At 37.8% G+C, this 20,210-nt stretch overlaps 1 protein-coding gene across 1 annotated transcript in view; it reads right to left on the bottom strand.

Annotated features, from left to right (window-relative positions):
• LOC136884060 (intermembrane lipid transfer protein Vps13) overlaps positions 1-19,357 on the bottom strand; it is an 816,621-nt gene extending 797,264 nt beyond the window's left edge. Inside the window, exons 1-3 of the mRNA XM_067156088.2 lie at positions 19,111-19,357; positions 18,884-18,970; positions 6,894-7,091 (exon numbers count right to left, since the gene is read on the bottom strand). Of these exons, the coding sequence (XP_067012189.2) occupies positions 6,894-7,091; positions 18,884-18,970; positions 19,111-19,210 (385 nt within the window). The 5' untranslated portion in view covers positions 19,211-19,357. The remainder of the gene's footprint in view (positions 1-6,893; positions 7,092-18,883; positions 18,971-19,110) is intronic.
• Between the last annotated feature and the right edge of the window lie 853 nt (positions 19,358-20,210).

Below are 20,210 nucleotides of genomic sequence, written 5' to 3'. Positions count from 1 at the left end.
TCATTAGAACATGCATCAAAAAATCATACCAAAAAGATGGACACTGGAGAGTAGCTTCTAATGAAACAGTCTACAAGGAAATAAAACCAGTAATGAGCACAATCAGGAAGAAACGCATTTCATCTTTTGGACATCTAGGCTAATCAGGACATCAGAGAACAGGATCGTCAGGAGAATAGAAAAATTATGAAATAGTAAGTACAACATTATGTGGATTACAGAAATCGAGTAACTACAAATTACAGTGGAAGACCTAAGAAACAAAATTCACAAAATCAGGAAACTCAGACAAGCAAACCAGAATCAACAGACAGACAATAGAAGGGATCATTTCCGATGAAGAAAGATACGATCTGAGAGAATGAAGTACTGGGCTGACAATCTGAAAAATTCTTTGTATAAAGTTGGCTAGAGTGGTCCAATGAAGGCCATAAAATGGAAATAATAATATATTTCAATGCTGAAGGTCAGAGGGGTAGACTGAATCATGAATGAAGAGATACTGAATCAATTTTGTGAGAAAAGAATGATTTGGCAAAATCATGCTATGAGTATACTATATGAAAAGAGCTGGAATTAACATTCAATCCTGGGATATGCTTGCTGATTATCTTACACTTTGGTGCCACACTGTTCCTACATCAGTTAACAACAACAACAACAACAATAATAATATTAAGTAGTTGGATTACTTCCATCGCATCCTACTTCATGAACCATGGGGAACGGCTGAGTGCCTAGGGAGTGGTCCTGAAAGTCTGAATGCTAGTTGTCATGGGACAGGAGTGGGCATCTCAGATATTCTGAGCCATGGCTCTCTTTGTCTTAAGGTGACTACAATCCACTGGAGTGGCGAGGCTACTTCATTAACTGGAATTTGTTGTTTCAGTCTCTCCAGAAATTCTTCCTCTACTTTCTTATTTTTAATTTCCATACTTTTATTTTACTATCTCTTATCTCCTTTAACTCTGGAGTGGTCACGATGGGTCTATGAGACCCGGGTGGACATACTTATTGGTGTTCCTGTTGTTGGAATGCACCGAGTGCTTCCCCATCCCTGGTAGCTTCTTGGTTCCCAACCTTCAACCGAACACAGTAGCCTGCTCTCAGTTGCCTTGGAAACTTTGCGCGTACAGGCTGTTCAGGGTCTCATAGAACCGGTGCGTGTGTTAACGTTTGTATTTTTTGTCAAACTTCGCATTGTTATTTAGTTTAGTACATTTTTTCTTCTGTGTAACAATGGATGAAGCTAACTCTGCCTGGATTCGTTCCATACTGGAGGAATCTGAACATGAAGAAGCTCTTGGTCATTCTGCCTGACAAACAAAGAGGAAGACATACTTCATCTGCCCCAAGGGCCAAAATTTCATTTGCAGAGAACAGTAAAATCTTTAGCATGACTGGAAAACATGAAACCAAGGCCCCCAGTCCCCGGCAGCCCTTCAGTGGGCAGGCGGTGCTAAGAATCTCCGGGCCAGTCATGAGAAGGATAGCAACGTGGAATGTTCGCAGCTTGTTTCAAAGTGGAAAGACTCATAACGCCATCAGAGAGATGGAGAGACTCAAGATCGACATTCTTAGCATTAGTGAAATGCGTTGGCCTCATTCAGGAAAGAGTGTGGTCAGTAGTTATCAAGTATACTATTCTGGTAATGACGATCCTCGCCATCTTAATGGCGTGGGTTTCATTGTACATCAAGATATCAGTAAGTCTGTGAAAAATTTTATACCAGTATCAGATAGGGTACGTTTATTACAGCTTAATGCATGACCAATTTTAGTGAATATCATCCAAGTATATGCTAGAACATGTGATGCGTCAGACGTTGATGTCGAAGATTTTTACACGAAAATCGAAGCAGCCCTGTCATATACCAAACCATCTGAGATAAACATTGTGATGGGCGATTTCAATGCTAAAGTCGGCCATGGTCGACGGGCTGATGTAGTCGGTGACTACGGATTAGAAACAAGCAATACTCGAGATCGACTGGTCCAGATGTGCCAAGAGCAGAGCCTTATTATAGCAAACACGTATTTCCAGCTACCTCCACGTCGCCTCTATACGTGGACCTCTAATGCTGACAACAGTATTAGGAACCAGATTGATTACATCACAATTAACAAGCGGTTCAGAAATTCCATCAAATGTGTGAAAACATACCCAGGTGCTGATATCAACTCAGACCATAGCCTACTGTTTGCTTCCATGAATCTCGGGCTGAAGAAATGTCATTTAAAGGGGAGTTTTAGTCAGATTGAGATTGAGAAGCTTCAAGATCAAGCACTGAAGGATGAAGTTCAGTTAGCTCTACGTGTAAAACTTGCGGAAGTTCAAAACAGCGTTAATATAAATGATGTTGAAGGCACTTGGAATCACATCAAATGTGCAATTGACGACGTAAGTAAAATTAATGAATACTGGAAGAAGGAAAAACAAGCTGTGGATGACAAGAAATCCTGAAGCTGATGGACCAGAGAAGGTCTTTTAAAAACAAAGATCCTGTAAAGTACAAAAGTTTGCAGAATTTAATACTACAAAGAATAAGGAATGCAAAAGAACAACAACTCTCTGAGGAATGCAACGAAATAGAATTAATGAATTCCAAACATGATTTTTTCAACATGTACAAGAAAGTGAAACAAGTAACTGGTGCATATAACAGGAAGGGTAGTGGAGTCCTCCTTAATAAGAATGGTGACATCTTAGCGAGCACAGAAGGGAAACTGAAGGAATGGATGGAATATGTACAAAATTTCTTCTTGGATCGCAGAAATGTGGATCATGGTGCTTGGGCAGACGATGGTGTGGATATCACACGTGCAGAAGTAGAATATGCCATAAGAACAGCGAAGAATGGGAAGGCTCCAGGCCCTGATGAGATGTATGCTGAGATACTGAAACTCCTTGAGAAAGAAAAATCCCTTTCATTATTAGTTGACTTATTCAACAGTATTCACCGCAGTGGAACCATTCCTCGAGATTGGCTCAAATCGACTTTCGTAATATTGCCTAAGAGAGCCAATGCAAAATTCTGTAATGAATATAGAACAATTAGTTTGATGAGCCACATTCTGAAAGTATTCCTAAAAGTCTTGCATGCGAGAATTTATCATAAATGTGAGGAGAATATCGGAACCTCGTAGTTTGGCTTCAGACATGGTTTTGGTACTAGAGAGGCATTATTCAGTCTGGAGGTATTAGTCCAACTGTGCCGAGATGTCAATGTCAATGTTTTTGCTTGTTTCATTGATTATGAAAAGGCTTTCGATACAGTCCGCCACGATGAGCTTATGAACATTTTTCGGGAATTAGGACTTCAAATCAAATCAAATCAAATCAAAATCTCTTTATTTGCAAATGAGGTGTCTACCTCGGTGGCAAATGGTACACTAAAATACATTATTGTCAAGCACTAAATATTAAATTAACAAGAAGAAAATTTTCCTATTATACAATACAATTTACGCTAACAATTTTTTCTATTAAACACACAGCTCAGCCTTAATAAATTTATATTGTTCACAAAATTCTACTTATAATATCTCCTGTACTACTTACAAATATAGTCAACTGATATACAGTATGTGGAATTACTTCAAATAATACTATACAACTGGTATAAGATTAAACTTTACATTGCATTTATTTACTTTTTTTTTTTTTAAACCCATTCTGGAACCTAAGTAGCATAACGACCTGCTGCGTCTTAACCAGAGCCCCTTTTGCCACCAATTTTTAGAGTTCCTGAAGGGCCTTCACAGCTACCGTAGCGGTCCCAGGGCCCTCGAAGTCCCCACTGTACTTCACCCCTACAGGCAGTCCCATACTTTGGCTGTCCAACTCCTTAGACCAGGGGATGGAATTAATTTAATCACACACACTTTTTTTTTATTTACAATAACCTGCACTGGTCGAATGCCCTCTAACACTTCATTTATTTTTTCTGTTGCTGTTTATTCTCTTCTTGAATATCTGTACAGATCTTGGAAAAGGATCAAACACTACCCCTGGTAAACTGTTCCACTCCTTCACACCCTTCCCAATGAATGAAAATTTACCCCAATCACTTCTGCTAAAATTCCTTCTAATTTTATATTTGTGGTCAGTCCTGCCGATATAATTATTTTCCAACTGAAGCCTCTCACGGATATCTTGATGGACGGGACATTCGTATTATTGGTAATCTCTACTGGAACCAGTGTGCTGGCATAAGAGTTGATGGTCGTGTCTCGCGGAAGAAGTCTCGATTATGAAAGGAGTTCGCCAAGGCTGTATTCTTTCCCCCATGCTTTTCAACATCTATTCAGAAAAGATTTTCCGAGATGCTCTTTACGGAAATACTCAAGGAATTGTGGTTAATGGTTTCATCATAAATAACATCAGGTACGCCGATGACACTGTGCTACTTGCAACCAATCTCCAGGATCTACAGGAACTACTTAATGCTGTCACTGAAGCCAGCAGCGCAATGGGCTTGAAGCTTAATGTAAAGAAGACCAAGTGGATGGTTATAAGTAGGAAAGAAGATGGCATTCGAGGTAATCTCACAACAGCGAAGGAACAGATCGCAAGAGTAGCAACATTTAAATACCTGGGATGTCACATCAACGATGACTGGGACCTTACTCACGAGATCCGATGCAGAATTGAGCAGGCCAGAACTTCTTTTCAGAGACTTAGGAAACTTTTGACAAGCCGTGACCTTTCCATTTCACTACGGACACGACTACTCCGGTGCTACGTTTTCAGCATTTTGTTATACGGTGCTGAGGCATGGACACTAACTGGGTCATGTGCAAGAGATTGCAAGCATTTGAAATGTGGACGTAGCGAAGGATGCTGAAGATACCTTGGACAGCTAAAATGACCAATATAGACGTTTTGCACCGTATGAACAAAGAACCAGAAATTCTCACTACCATCAAGAGAAGGAAACTAGAATACTTTGGTCATATGATGCGGAACTCTAAATACCACCTTCTGCAAGTAATACTCCAAGGGAAAATTAATGGAAAACGTGGTCCGGAGAGAAGTAGGACATCATGGCTCGGCAACTTGAGCCAGTGGTTTGGGGTGACAAAGCTTACTCTGTTCAGAACAACTATGAACAAACAACAGATCATGCTACTGATCGCCAATGTTCTGCGAGGACATGGCATATGAAGAAGAAGAAAGAACGAACATGGACAACTTGTCTGCAGAATGTGCATAGAAATTGATTAAAGTGATGTTTCTGTGTACTTGGATGTGTTTCTAAAACTAATTTGAATTATATTTTATTTTATGAATATACACAATTCACACATACCAAAAAAATCCATATTTTTGTACCAATAGTTCAAGTGTGAAATTCTCAAAAATATGTTTTATTGAGACTGTGTAAAAAATAAATGAAAGTGTTGCTTTGTGCATGTAGATGCAGGAAAAAGGGAAAAAAATGTGAAATACATTTTACTGTTATCATGTTTCACCTTTCACAAGTTAACAGAAAACAATCAGTTTTTCAGTGTAATTATTAAAATACATTTTTTGGTTAAGAAACAGGATAGTTAAATATTTTAGTCATGTACACAGCATTAAAATAAACAAAATAATGTCCTATAATACTGTAATTGGAAATAAAGTATAAAAATCTAATAGTAAAACACTGAGAAAAAATGGGTCTGAGAGACCCGGTGCGACCGTTAATATTGACAAAACCCATGTGACCACTCCAGGGTTAATTTTTCCATTTCCCCCACTCTCAATTTTGTTATCACAACTGTATGATCTTCATCAAATGTTTCTCCTAGAAAAGTTGTCAGTTCTTTTATTTCCAATGGTAATGAAATAGAGAGATGAAGTTATTACTATTTGAGACAATATTGCAGTCTAGGAACAAACACCAAAGAAGTACAAGAACAACCTGATGCAATGAATGAGAAAATTGAAAAGTATGGTATGAAAATCAGTGCAGAGAAAAGCAAGACTATGGTGATATCAAGAGGAGAAAGACAAGGTAGAGGCATTGTGAAAATTGGTAGTCACAGCCTTGAAATTGTGGACAGTTTCAAATATCTAGGGAGTGAATTAATCCAAAATGCAATGCTGGACATGGAGATTAGCAGCAAGAGGGTGCAACAGGGCAATGTATTTTACCAGGAACCTCCTCTGGAATAAGAAGTACTAAGGAAGTGTAAAGAGATAATGTACAAAATGTATTATGCACCCATATTGACTCCTGCAGCTGAGATTTGGACAATGACAAGTAGAGGAGAGTAGAATTCAAGCCAGAAAAATGAAAAACTTAAGAGACAGGAAATACAATGAGACAGGAAGATGTTAGAAAGGAAGTCTGGATAGAAAACCTAAAGGAAAGAATTTATAATAAACTATGACAGTTTTGACATGCAAAGAGGATGGAGGAGAAAAGAATACCAAAACAGATGACTGCGATGAAGCCTGAGGGAGAGAGAGCAAGAGGACCTAGAACAAGGTGGATCGATTCAATGAAAAGGAGTGCATGAAGAAGAAAACCTGGACTGGGACAAAATAATGGAAGAGGAATGGTGGAGACAAGAAAGCGAGGAAGTGCCATAAATACCCCTGACCCAGCAAGAGCTAGATAAGAGGAGAGGAGGAGGATGAATAATAGGTTTTAGGAAACTCCCTTATAGACAGATAGGCCTACATGTTTACAGAACAACAAATTTTAAAAAGGAAACATTTTGAACAGCACTGACATAATTAACTAGAATAAAGCCAAAAATGTAATCAAATTTCAAAATAACAGTATAGACAAATTTTACTGGTAAGTACAGTACTTCCCCAATCAACTAATTTTTCCCCAGGAGGGATACAGCTTCAAGACAAAGATGTGAAAAGTAATCCCAGCCATTGGCTTACATACCTTTTTCTTTTTCACGCTTCTTAGCATCTTCCACTCTTTGTAATTCAGCCAATTTACTTTCTAGAGCATACTTTTCCTCCTTCTCTGAATCATATTTCACATCCTGATTTGGAACTGCCAGCAAGAACAATCTTTCAATAGATGCTTCCACTGGTGCACTGTAGAGATTCTTCCATGGAATCTTAAGAACAAGCTTTCCTAAAAATTAAACAAAAAAATACATGTATCAAACTAACAGTTCGACTCAAACAAAGAAATGTACATTTGATTTTCCATTTACAACAGATTTTGGAAATAAGCTGGCTAATACATTAACATACTTGCTTCCAATTCAGTTCTAAGCACTTCAATTCATTCACCTACTGGAAATTTGTACAGGTACGTGTTTAAAATACGACAGCATGTCAGGAACTACTGCTTGTTTATGGCCAGTGCTTTATTATTTGTCTGTCACCAGGTATAGCGCAGTGTGCTAAATCTATTGCTGTTCAGTTAGTCAGTCAGTCCTTGGTAGTAAATTGATTTCTTTCAATCTTATGTTCCATGGATTTTTGTATTATTTATTTGTTCATTTTTATGTATTTTTTGCAGCCTGTTTTTGTATTTGAAAATTTCAAATTTTCCCCTAAAATTCATCTTGAACTTTTTGTTTATTGGGGATGATGGGACAGAACTGGGAAGGAAACAAATATATTGGCAGAGTCCCAGTAACTGTCTGGTGTGAAAATGGAAAACCATTGGAAAACATCTTCAGGACTGCCATCAGTGGGATTCAAACGTTCCTTCTCCTGAATGAAAGTTCACAGCTACAAAATCTGAACCACACAGTGAACTCTTTCAGTCCTATCAGTAATGCGAGACTCATGACAACTGTACCCTGCCCACTAACATGCCTAACTGCAATAAACGAACACTAGTGCTACCTTGCCCAAGTCCAATCTTATTTTGAAAAGTAATAATCCCCACACTGCAACACCAGCTAGTTCACGTTATCACTTCCTCACAAGTCAACCCAAAGTGTGTAATAGCCAAGTCTAACCCTGTATATAATACAACTCACTTTACACTTCAAAGCAAACTGCAAGAATAATCTTGAGGAATCCAACTCGTATACAAGTTATGCAAGGTAGGTACGATGGTAGCTGCACCATGACTTCACCAAATGCAGCCGTGATAGCAAAGTTATCTGTAACCTAAGGCCACAGCTGATATGTTCATGATTAATGATTTTGGCAAGAATTTATAGATCATTCCATGTTAAGAAAAGTAGACATTTTTTATGGCCCTACAAGGAATGAACACAACCCCCCCCCCCCCTCTTAGTTACCCTTAATTCCTCGTGATTAAGGAATATGTACGTCTACTTTATATTTTATTATTTAAAAAAAAGATTTTTTAAAAAGGATGAGGTGTGTTTTGCCCATAAGTCATTAAAATAACTACTAACAATTTCTATTTAATAAATATAATCACAGGGAGGAAGCACAATGGCAAGAACAATCATTTTCCTTCAGTGTAGCTCTGGTACATGTACTGCATAATCCGTTACTTATCACTTTAGTCTATTCATTTGCTGTGTGTGCTTCTTAGCCATTATATCCATGCGCACTTTTCTTGTGTTCGATAAGTGGTATGTAATTAATTGGGGTAAATATTCCTTTATAGGAAGGGGAGTTAGCGATTGGAATAACTTACCAAGGGAGATGTTCAATAAATGTCCAATGTCATTGAAATCATTTAAGAAAAGGGTAGGAAAACAACAGATAGGGAATCTGCTATCTGGGCAACTACCCTAAATGCAGATCAGTTTGATTTATTTATTTATTTATTTATTTATTTATTTATTTATTAACATTATATAATGAACGACTTGTGTTATGGCTGAGACTGTTCATAAAAATAAGCAGGAACAAGTACTTAGGGAAAGCAGAAGCAAACTGTATATAACTGGGAAGGAAGCAAATATATTGATACAGTTGCAGTAATTGTCTGGTGTGAAAATGGGAAACCATAGGAAAACATCTTCAGGGCTGCCATTAGTGGGATTTAATTATCTTTCTAGAAAGAATCCAGATGAAAGTCTAAGCTGGGTGATTAAAGAAAATGCTGAAGCAACAGGCTTTTCTGAGAGGACTGTTTACAGAGTGCAATCAGCAGCCAGTTACAGGACCTCTGGCTTCCCCACTTAAGAGAACGTAATGCACCATGGAAGGACAGCAGGTCAGTCAAGTTCAATAATTTTGTTTGCAGTGGTGTAAAGTGCACGAGCTCTTCCTTAAAAGCCAACCTCCAACCTTGCAGCGAGTGCTACTGTCTGCAAATAATGATGAAGACCTTCCCAATTTCAAAAGAACAATCTACTATAATTTGTTGAAAGATGTTTCGAGTATAAAAAGAAAGGGAATTCAGCTTCTTTGATGGAAAAAAGTAGCCTATCGGACAATAATTAATGCCAGAGATGAGGAAAGGACCACTGATGAATAATGGATTAACACAGAACACATTACGCCTGGCTGAGTGGCTTAGACAGTTGAAGCGCTGGCCTTCTGACCCCAACTTGGCAGGTTCGATCCTGGCTCAGTCCAGTGGTATTTGAAGGTACTCAAATATGTCAGCCTCGTGTCTGTAAATATACTGGCATGTAAAAGAACTCCAGCGGGATTAAATTACAGCACCTCGGCGTCTCCGAAAACCGTAGAAGTAGTTAGTGGCATGTAAAGCAAATAACATTATTATTAATATTATTATTATTATTATATTATTATTATTATTATCAGAACACATTTCTGGGAAAGAATGAAATTATAAAACCATTTCAATACCAAGGGATGTTTTTCTGTTAGGACTCTCATGCAGTCTGAAGTCACCTCCAGGTCATGGCCCTGGGCCTGCATTAGAGTAGGCTGGTAACAAGCATGGGTTCGTGTCAGGGGCATAGTACGAGTTTCAATGCGAGAAGAATATCACAGACACTCTTGACAAGATGGATAGTGGTTGTTGTGAGGAATATTTTAAAGAAAGTATTCTACTGAACCTGCCACCAAATTCTGTCAATGTTCTTAACACTGCCTTCCATCATACCCATAAGAATGAAGCTCTGCCTATGAAAGCAGGGGGAAAAAAAGAGAACCTACAGTCATGGCTTCAAGAATATGGCACAGTGTAAGTTGAGAACATGATAAAAACAGACTTGATGACCCTGGTAAACAGTATGGAATGGAATTAAAATTGCTATAGAACCGATGAAATGGCACGAGAAAGGGGAGGCACGGTTCTTAAAATACCACACTACCATTGTGAACAGAACCCTACTGAACTTGTTTCGACACAGGTGAAGCACTATAGTGGTATGGACACTGCCACTTTCAAAATAAAGAAGATGGAAACTCAACAATGAAGGTTTCCTATGCAGGTCTGCTAAAAACTGAGCTAAATATGTCAAAAGATATGAAAGATATTCAAGCGAACATGTGGAAATCTGACTTAATCCAGGATAAAATGTAGTCCTTAATCATTGCTGTTGGCAGTAACATAAGTAACTAACTAACGTATAATAACCTTGAAAAGTAATTCTGGCTCCACCTTATTCGATACTAATCAAACTGACTTAATAATAACCATAACAACATTAACAACATTTACAAACTGTGCATATGTTTTGCCCTCAATATGGGACTTCTTCAGTCAATATATAGTGACAAAATAATTGAATCATGATTAAAAGAAAGGTTAAAAAACATCAGACATATACCAAAAAATATGTGCACTTTGTAAATGTTAAGAAGTTAAATATTTTAAGAAATTGATTAGTAGCCTAGTGAATAAGGAGGAACCAGAATTATTTCCATTCAAGGTTATTATACGAGGGCTGTGAATAAAGTGGTCCAGACACACTCAGGAGATCGGGCATGCGCAAATAGGATATGGGAGTGGTTGGGTGGCGCTGTTGATGTGTAGTGTAAATCTGATGCGCATCCAGTTGGGAGTGATGTTGCTATGTGGAACTGAGGTGAGGAGTGCTAATTTCACCGCTCTAAACCATGTTTTCAAAATGTGATCAGCATTCACAGATTAAAATCGAGGTTGCCTATGGCAAAAATGCATCAGAATGTTATTGAGGATTACATGAAGCCTGTGGCAAGAATACATTACCATGTAGGACGGTTGCATGATGGGTCAAAGTGCTTCATGTGGGTCGGAATGAGACTGCGGTTTTGCACCGCACAGGTCAGCTGTCCATTCCTCAAGATCAAACTAGTTCAGTACATACCAAGTGCTGATTTGGTGGAACATCTTTTTATAGTAGTGAAGTACAGAAATGCCACCGGTATGCACTGGACAGATACAGCAACGAAGGAGACTCATTTCTGCAGCGTAATGAGACATGGGCATGAGCCTGAATTAAAGCATCAATTGAATGAATGGTGTCACCCAATCATGATCTGCACTTAGGGCAGATGCCCAGGTGGCAGATTTCCTATCTGTTGCCTTCCCAGCCCTTTCCTAAATGATTTCAAAGAAATTGGAAATTTATTGAACATCTCCCTTGGTAAGTTATTCCAATTCCTAACTCCCCTTCCTATAAATGAATATTTGCCCCAGTTTGTCCTCTAGAATTTCAACTTTATCTTCATATTGTGATCTTTCCTACTTTTATAAATGCCACTCAAACTTATTCGTCTACTAATGTCATTCCACACCATCTCTCCGCTGACAGCTCGGAACATACCACTTATATTAAATAACACTTGAATGTTTTATGATTCATCTACCTATTCAATACAATACAATTTTAAAAATTAGGACATTGTCCTTATCAAAGTTGTTAAAATGAATTAATATATTATATGTTTCGCCTATCAATAGTAGGCATAATCAGCCACATTTTTCACCTTAGGATAGATCAGATACCTGATTGGAAATAATTTATGAATGCTGTTAAAAACTATGTTGTTTAAAATGTATTGGAGATTGTTAAACACTATTACAATATAGAATGTAGTATGCTGTTATTTGACAATATTTGTGATAATGTTGGAGTCTAAAAACATTATAATTATTTGACAATTATTACATATTAAAAGATATTACAATAGAGATAAAAATCAGAAAACACATTCCATTTAGTTGTCAGATGGCGTATTGTTAAAAACTTATGGAAACTTGAGCAATGGTAATGGTCGTTGGTTCTTGAAGTTATAAAATATTGATTTTCATTTATTTGCTTATAAATATTGGAGAATTTTCATATGGTCTGGTTCCTTTTGAGATAGTAGTTGAAAATGTTGGTGCTGTAGGCTATATTGAATTCTTTGTAGGCATCATTAGACCACCTTCTTTGATGTGGTAAGAGTTTGTAATGGGTAAGGCTCTTTGCTGTTGGGCATGCTGAGGTGAGCGTATTAGTTGGAAGGAAACGTTCTTGTCATTCGGTGGTTAGGAAAGATCTTCATTGGGGTAATCACATAAATGGGATAGTAAATAAAGGGTACAGATCTCTGCACATGGTTATGAGGGTGTTTAGGGGTTGTAGTAAGGATGTAAAGGAAAGGGCATATACGTCTCTGGTAAAACCCCAACTAGAGTATGGTTCCAGTGTATGGGACCCTCACCAGGATTACCTGATTCAAAAACTGGAAAAAATCCAAAGAAAAGCAGCTTGATTTGTTCTGGGTGATACATATACTTGGCGACTGCCAGTTACTCTAAAACTCTCAACGTAAGCTAACATCTCAGCGGTCGAAAGGAACTCGTCATATCTTTGGCTAACCACCGAATGACAACAACATTCCCTTCCAACTAATACGCTCACCTCAACACGCCTAACAGCAAAGGGCCATACCCATTACAAACTCTTACCACATCAAAGAACATGGTCTAATGACGCCTACAAAGACTTCAATATAGCCTAAGGCACCAACATTTCTAACTATTATTATCTCAAGAGGAACCAGACCATATGAAAATTCTCCAATATTTATAAGCAAATAAATGAAAATCAATATTTTATAACTTGAAGAACCAACGACCATTACAATTGCTCAAGTTTCCATAATTTTTTAACAATACGCAATCTGACAACTAAATGGAATACGTTTTCTGATTTTATCTCTACTGTAATATCTTTTAATACGTCATAATCATCAAATAATTATGTTTTCAGACTTCAATATTATCACAAATATTGTCAAATAACAGCATACTACATTTTATATTGTAATAGTGTTTAACAATCTCCAATACATTTTAAACAACATAGTTTTTAATAGCATTCAATTATTTCCAATCAGGTACCTGATCTATCCTAAGGTGAAAAATATGGCCGATGATGCCTACTATTGATAGGCGAAACATGTACCATATAATATATTAATTTCATGTTAACAACTTTGATAAGGACAACGTCCTAATTTTTAAAATTGTATTGAATTGAATAGGTGGATGAATAATAAAACATTCAAGTGTTATTTAATACAAATATTTTCAATACGGACCCAAAAATGAATTTTATCACATGTAACATACACTTAGTTGAGCAGCTCTTCTTTCTCTCAATTCTTCCCAGCCCAAACTTTGCAACATTTTTGTAACGCTACTCTTTTGTTGGAAATTACCCAGAACATATCAGGCTGCTTTTCTTTGGATTTTTTCCAGTTCTTGAATCAGGTAATCCTGGTAAGCATCCCATACACTGGAACCATACTCTAGTTGGGGTCTTACCAGAGACTTATATGCCCTCTCCTTTACATCCTTACTACAACCCCTAAACACCCTCAACCATGTGCAGAGATCTGTACCGTACCCTTTATTTACAATCACATTTATGTGATTACCCCAATGAAGATCTTTCCTTATATTAACACCTAGATACTTACAATGATCCCCAAAAGGAATTTTCACCCCATCAACGCAGTAATTAAAACAGAGGACTTTTCCTATTTATGAAACTCACAACCTGACTTTTAACCCCGTTTATCAATATACCATTGCCTGCTGTCCATTTCACAACATTTGAGGTCACGTTGCAGTTGCTCACGATCTTGTAACTTATTTATTCCTCTATAGAGAATAACGTCATCTGCAAAAAGCCTTACCTCTGATTCCACTCCTTTACTCATAACATTTAAATATATAAGAAAACAAAGGTCCAATAATGCTGCCTTGAGGAATTCCCCTCTTAATAATTACAGGGTCAGATAAAGCTTCACCTACTCTAATTCTCTGAGATCTATTTTCTAGAAATATAGCAACCCACTCAGTCACTCTTTTGTCTAGTCCAATTGCACTCATTTTTGCCAGTAGTTTCCCATGATCCACCCTATCAAATGCTTTAGACAGGTCAATCGCGATACAGTCCATTTGACCTCCTGAATCCAAGATATCTGCTATCTGCCTTCCCAAAGCTTACATTCAATGCATGTCAAACTTACTGGCCAGTAATTTTCAGCTTTATGTCTATCACCCTTTCCTTTATACACAGGGGCTACTATAGCAACTCTCCATTCATCTGGTATAGCTCCTCCGACCAAACAATAATCAAATAAGTACTTCAGATATGGTACTATATCCCAACCCATTGTCTTTAGAATATCCCCAGAAATCTTATCAATTCCAGCCGCTTTTCTAGTTTTCAACTTTTCTGTCTTACTGTAAATGTCATTGTTATCATATGTAAATTTTAATACTTCTTTAGCATTAGTCTCCTCCTCTGTCTGTACATTATCCATGTAACCAACAATCTTTACATACTGCTGACTGAATACTTCTGCCTTTTGAAGATCCTCACATACACACACCCCTTGTTCATTTATTATTCCTGGAATGTCCTTCTTGGAACCTGTTTCAGCCTTAAAATACCTATACATACCCTTACATTCTTCACTAAAATTTGTATGACTGCCAATTATGCTTGCCATCATGTTATCCTTACCTGCCTTCTTTGCTAGACTCAATTTTCTAGTAAGTTCCTTCAATTTCTCCTTACTTCCACAGCCGTTTCTTAATCTATTTCTTTCCAGTCTGCACCAAGTTCATCAAGTCCACAGAAATTTTGATAGGAACCCAGTCGGGTGAAGCTAATGCTGATTGTGGCATACGACTACGAGTGTGTTATTCTAGCACATGCTGTGCCGAGAGACAATCCATCAACAGTGACTACTACTGAAGATTTCTGGATCAACATCTGTGTCTAGCTATGCGGCGTAAACATCCATGTTTATTGTGATACAAACACCCTATCGTGTTGCATGTTATGACGCAAACAATGTCAAGCTTTTATTGCAACAGTGGCATTGAGAGGTCTTGGAACACCCTCCATACTCAACAGACATGAATCCTTGTGACTTCGACCTTATTCCGAAGTTGAAGGAACCCCTCCGAGGCCACCGATTTCTTGACGTGGCATCTGTACTCTGCGCAGTAGGGCGCTCCGTCGCAGTCATCTGCAGAGAATGGCTTGCCAACGGTCCCCAACGGCTTCCCAACATTGGAAAAAGGTTGATACACTTTGTGGGTGACTACACTTGACACAAGTGTAATAGACTAATATAACTTTGAACCAATATTCTTTAACCCATGGGTAAATAATGCAAATATTATTTTTTAATGATTATTATTATGACTTGTGAGGTATGGCTATGAATTGTTTACATCCATTTTGTATTAGTATTATTTTTTACATAATTGTGTACGAACCTTATTTGGTATAATCACGATCGTATTATTTGTGAGGTTAGGTCATGAAACACCTGCTGTATATAAATTAATATGAGTTTATTTAAAGTAAGAACATGTAATTAATAGTGCATAATTTATTATTACCTATATATATCATGTATAATTCACTACAATGTTGTGCAATACACTGTAATAAGTCCAGAACGACGCATGATGCGACTAGAATGGTACAGAGAATTCTTTACATTGTAAATAGGCTATTAGAGACTCTCGAACTTACAAGAAAATATGTTGTGTCATATTCTTCTAGAAACATGGCCAGGCAACGTATATAAAGAGGCAGTCTTGAGGGTAGATCAGAGTTGTTTTAATGGGACTTATGTGACTTATGTTGGTAGTTGACATGCATCTGTTGCAGACTTCTTTTGATTCTTCGTAGTAGTGTTTTGTTTATGATGGCAGTTTATTAGTTTGTGTGTACAGAATTTGTGTAAATCATTTGTAAATAAAATGGTGTACACAACTGACAGCATTTTGTATGTGCGTCTTTGTGGTAACATCACTAGTGATCATGGCAGGACTGAAGAATAAATTTCAGAACACGAGTTTAAGTGTATCAGAATAAAATGCAAGTGATACTAGAAAATATGTCTGTACAACAACTTAAAGACGAACTCGCAAAGAGAAATCTTCCGACGAACGGCAAGAAGAAATTATTGAAGACGTGATTACGAGAAGATCTCATCAAAAAAGGAGAAGATCCCGAAAAGTTTATAATCGAGGTGAACTATCATCCGGAATCCCCATCGGAAGAAGAGGTAAATATAACAAAAATTTGTTCCAGCTTACTGAACATGATGCAGGCACTCAATGACAAAATCTCAGACATTGATTCAAGAGTTAATTCCACCTTAACGAAACAGAATGACAAACTTTTAGACATGATATACGATAGTAGGGAGAGGGTGAAAGCTGGTCTCGGCACATAGCCTACTCCTGTCGAATAGCACCAAAGGGCCTGCTCAAGAAACACCACGCTCGAGTTTTATGACTTAATGAAAGATTTTAAATTCAACCAATGTACATTTTACAAGAGAAAGGCAATCGCTTTTTCAACATAAGAGTAAAGTGATAAACTAGAATTTTTTTTCTATTTTGCTTCACGTCACACCGGCACAGATAGGTCTTATGGCGGCGATGGGATAGGAAAAGCCTAGGAAGTTTAAGGAAGCGGCCGTGACCTTAATTAAGGTACAACCCTGGCATTTGCCTGGTGTAAAAATGGGAAACCGCGGAAAACCATCTTCAGGGTTGCCAACAGTGGGGCTCGAACCCACTATCTCCCGATTACTGGATACTGGATAAACTAGACTTCTCTAAGGAGATTTTTCTTAGTTTTTTTTTATTTTTTTTATTTTTTTTTTTTTAATTCTGTTGCCCTATTAGTTAAGTACTGATGAAGACCAAAAAGGGTCGAAACATGTATACTGTTAGATAATATTTTATATCAGTCCTAAAGACTGAATGGTAGTGTATTGAACTAGGTGGAATAAAACCTGCTTCTTAACTGTGTAATACAATCAATACAGACCATGAAATGATTCTTATTTTTTTGTAAAGTGAGGCCTGTCAAGAAGAATTATAGCCTGTTTCAGGTAAAGACTGCTAAGCTGGATTCCAGTCTTAATTCTGAAACTTTTGCAACTAGCTCTGTAGTCTTGATTAGAAGCACACTTCTTACTTTTACATAAGTTACCTAAAAACCTGAGTCTAATTATCATTGCCTTTGTCTCCCTCTGCATCTCCTACCCTCTAAGGCAGTATCAATTATTCTCCTGGGTAGCCTATCACATGAATAAAAAATGTATCCACCATCAGAAAACTAACAGAGCCTCTGTGGCTCAGGCGGCAGCGTGCTGGCCTCTCAGTGCTGGGTTCCGTGGTTCAAATCCCAGTTACTCCATGTGAGTTTTGTACTGGACAAAGCAGAGGTGGGAGAGGTTTTTCTCTGGGTACTCCAGTTTTACCTGTCATCTTTCATTCCAGCAACACTCATCAATATTTCATCTGCCATTCATTAATCACTGTCCCACAGGAGTGCGACAGACTTCGGCAGCCGGCACAGTTCGTATCCTCGCCGCTAGATGGGGCTTCATTCCATTCCTGACCCAGTCAAATGACTGAAAACAAGCTGTGGATTTTCATTTTCAGAAAATTAAGGAAGCAGCCTAACTTACATTTCAGGGAAATGAATAAATGTTCCTTGAATTGCTGCAGATTGTAAGTCACCGGAGTGTCGTACTTCAGTTCCTCGGGAGTTCCTTAACGTGCCGGAAACTCCCGACGACACGGAGTTGTTGAAATTTGTATACTCTCAAAGGCCACCGACCTCAACCGGGATCGAACCTGGTATCTTGGCAACAGGCAGACGACTAACCGACTGAGCTTGATCAATCATCAATGATCTGTATTTAGGGCTGCCACCCCGGGGGGCAGATTGCCTAGCAATTGGTTACCTAATATTTTCTAAAATTATTTCAAAAGAGTTTGGAATTTCATGCAACATTCCCCTTGTATAAATTATAAGTTTTCCTACTCGCTCAGCTCGGCTTAGGGAAATGAAGAAAGTTTGTCTGAAACACGATAATTATTTCAAATTGCGATTATTAACACTCTCTTACATAACGGAGTCAAAATATGAAAAAAAGGAAGCCTACATTATTAGGTTGAAATGTTTGTGTTAGTGGTGCAAGTAAATATGTAGATCTTTATATAGGCCTACGCATCAAAAAATTCGAAGTTCCTCCCTATCAACAGGAACAACTCATTGATATGGTTACATGATATAACTTCTATTATATTTCCAGCTGTCTTCCAGAGCCGAATATGTTCAACTGTATAATGAATTATATTACTCTTATGTCCGACCATACTGCTCTATACGAAAACACAAAACAGTGCCCATTCCCCCCAATCACTAGTGTCAAGTTGTCACAAGTAGCCTTCTGCCAATTTCTATGGTTTAATGGAGATTACAAATGACCCATAACTATCGGACAGGTTCAAATCCACGACAATATAATTTCATGTCAGTTGAAACATTACGTCATGATTTCTTAAGTGACACCTGACAGAAATAACATTTAACTGTAGCCTATCCGCGCAAAGATCTATTACCAATCAGTGAAAAACAGGCATGGTATCTACTGAGAACATACCACGCCCCCCAAATTAGTACGAATCAAAAGATAAACCGCGTAATTTGGATGACAGAAGCAACTGATAATTCTTAAGACATTCTACTGTACACTCACCTAAATGTCCGTACACTGTTTTGACAGGCAAATCAAGTTCATCCAGGGCACTCTGTTTCAAAATCAGGTTTTGAAGAACGACATCGCCTGCAGAGAAAAACACACACTTGAAAACACAAGCTTTTCATATTACAAGTGTCAGGTTGAGACCAAAAACTTCCTGTCTCCACGCCAGATAATAAACATTGATCCCCAATTATGATTTGCCGCATTGCTGGTTTACTTACCGCCCCATATTCCAATCTTGAGCTGCGATCGATCTAAGTTTTCAACATAATCACCTAGAAATCTGTTCAACAAATCCGCGACAATTGACTCGAAAACCATATTGAAATATATTCAATTGACACATTCAGAATTTGAATGAAAACAAAATTTCACTGCTCGGATATTCACACCACACCCATTTCCGCCGACGGTGGGTGTACTGTACGCAGCACGAGGTGTTGTGAAAGTTGGTCACAGCTGGTCACGTTCAGCCACAGCGCTAAACCCGACGGTGATGTCACCCCAATGCGGCAAAGGTGAAACAACGATCACTCAGGCGTAAATCGCATACCAAAGCATAAAAGTAAATCTTTCAATTCAAAGAGTATATACAATTGTACAATGAATATCTATACCAGATCCCACGAGAGTCGGAGTAAGACATTCTGTGTCAAATCTTGTCTTGTCTTGTCTTGTCTTGTCTTGTCTTGTCTTTACAAAGGTGAAAAATGAGAGTATCCTCCTAATTCAATACAACAAATATTCCGTCATTAGACGGAGTAAACAAATTCAAACATGTTTCGGCTCGTTTGAGCCATCTTCAGTGAAAAATGAGGGGAGTTTGAAATCATTTACATAATATAAGTTGAAAAAATGCTAAAAAACATAATGAAGGAGCAAATGAAAAAACAAATAAAAGAGAGCCTAGACGGAAACAAAATTAGCACAAATATACAATATTTACATCAATATGCGGAGCAAAAAAAACTCACTGCGACAAAATTCAGTGAAAAGGTGTTAATTTAAAATAATAATTGAAACTAAAAACTGTGTTAACCTAGGAAAACAAAGAAATGAAAAAACAAATGATGCAGATGAAAATGAACAATAGTAGCACATGGTGAAGTTGTGGACCTCATAGTTTACAAAATATTGTTTAGTAACAATAACAAAACAGGTTGAAATCACTGTCGAAAATCATCCTTGTAGAAACCCATCACATTAAATTGGCCAGGAGGGGAGCGGGAGCAAACATTTTTGAGAAACCAAGCCTGATATAACGTGCAGGCGAAAAGCCTGTGACAAGGAAAAAACACCAATGAAATTTAAAGCTTTAGAA

This window comes from Anabrus simplex, chromosome 1 (assembly GCF_040414725.1).
Source record: "Anabrus simplex isolate iqAnaSimp1 chromosome 1, ASM4041472v1, whole genome shotgun sequence".
Taxonomy (NCBI): Eukaryota; Metazoa; Arthropoda; class Insecta; order Orthoptera; family Tettigoniidae; genus Anabrus; species Anabrus simplex.
The sequence above is the reverse complement of the archived record's forward strand: the minus strand, read 5'-3'. Positions and strand labels throughout refer to the sequence as shown.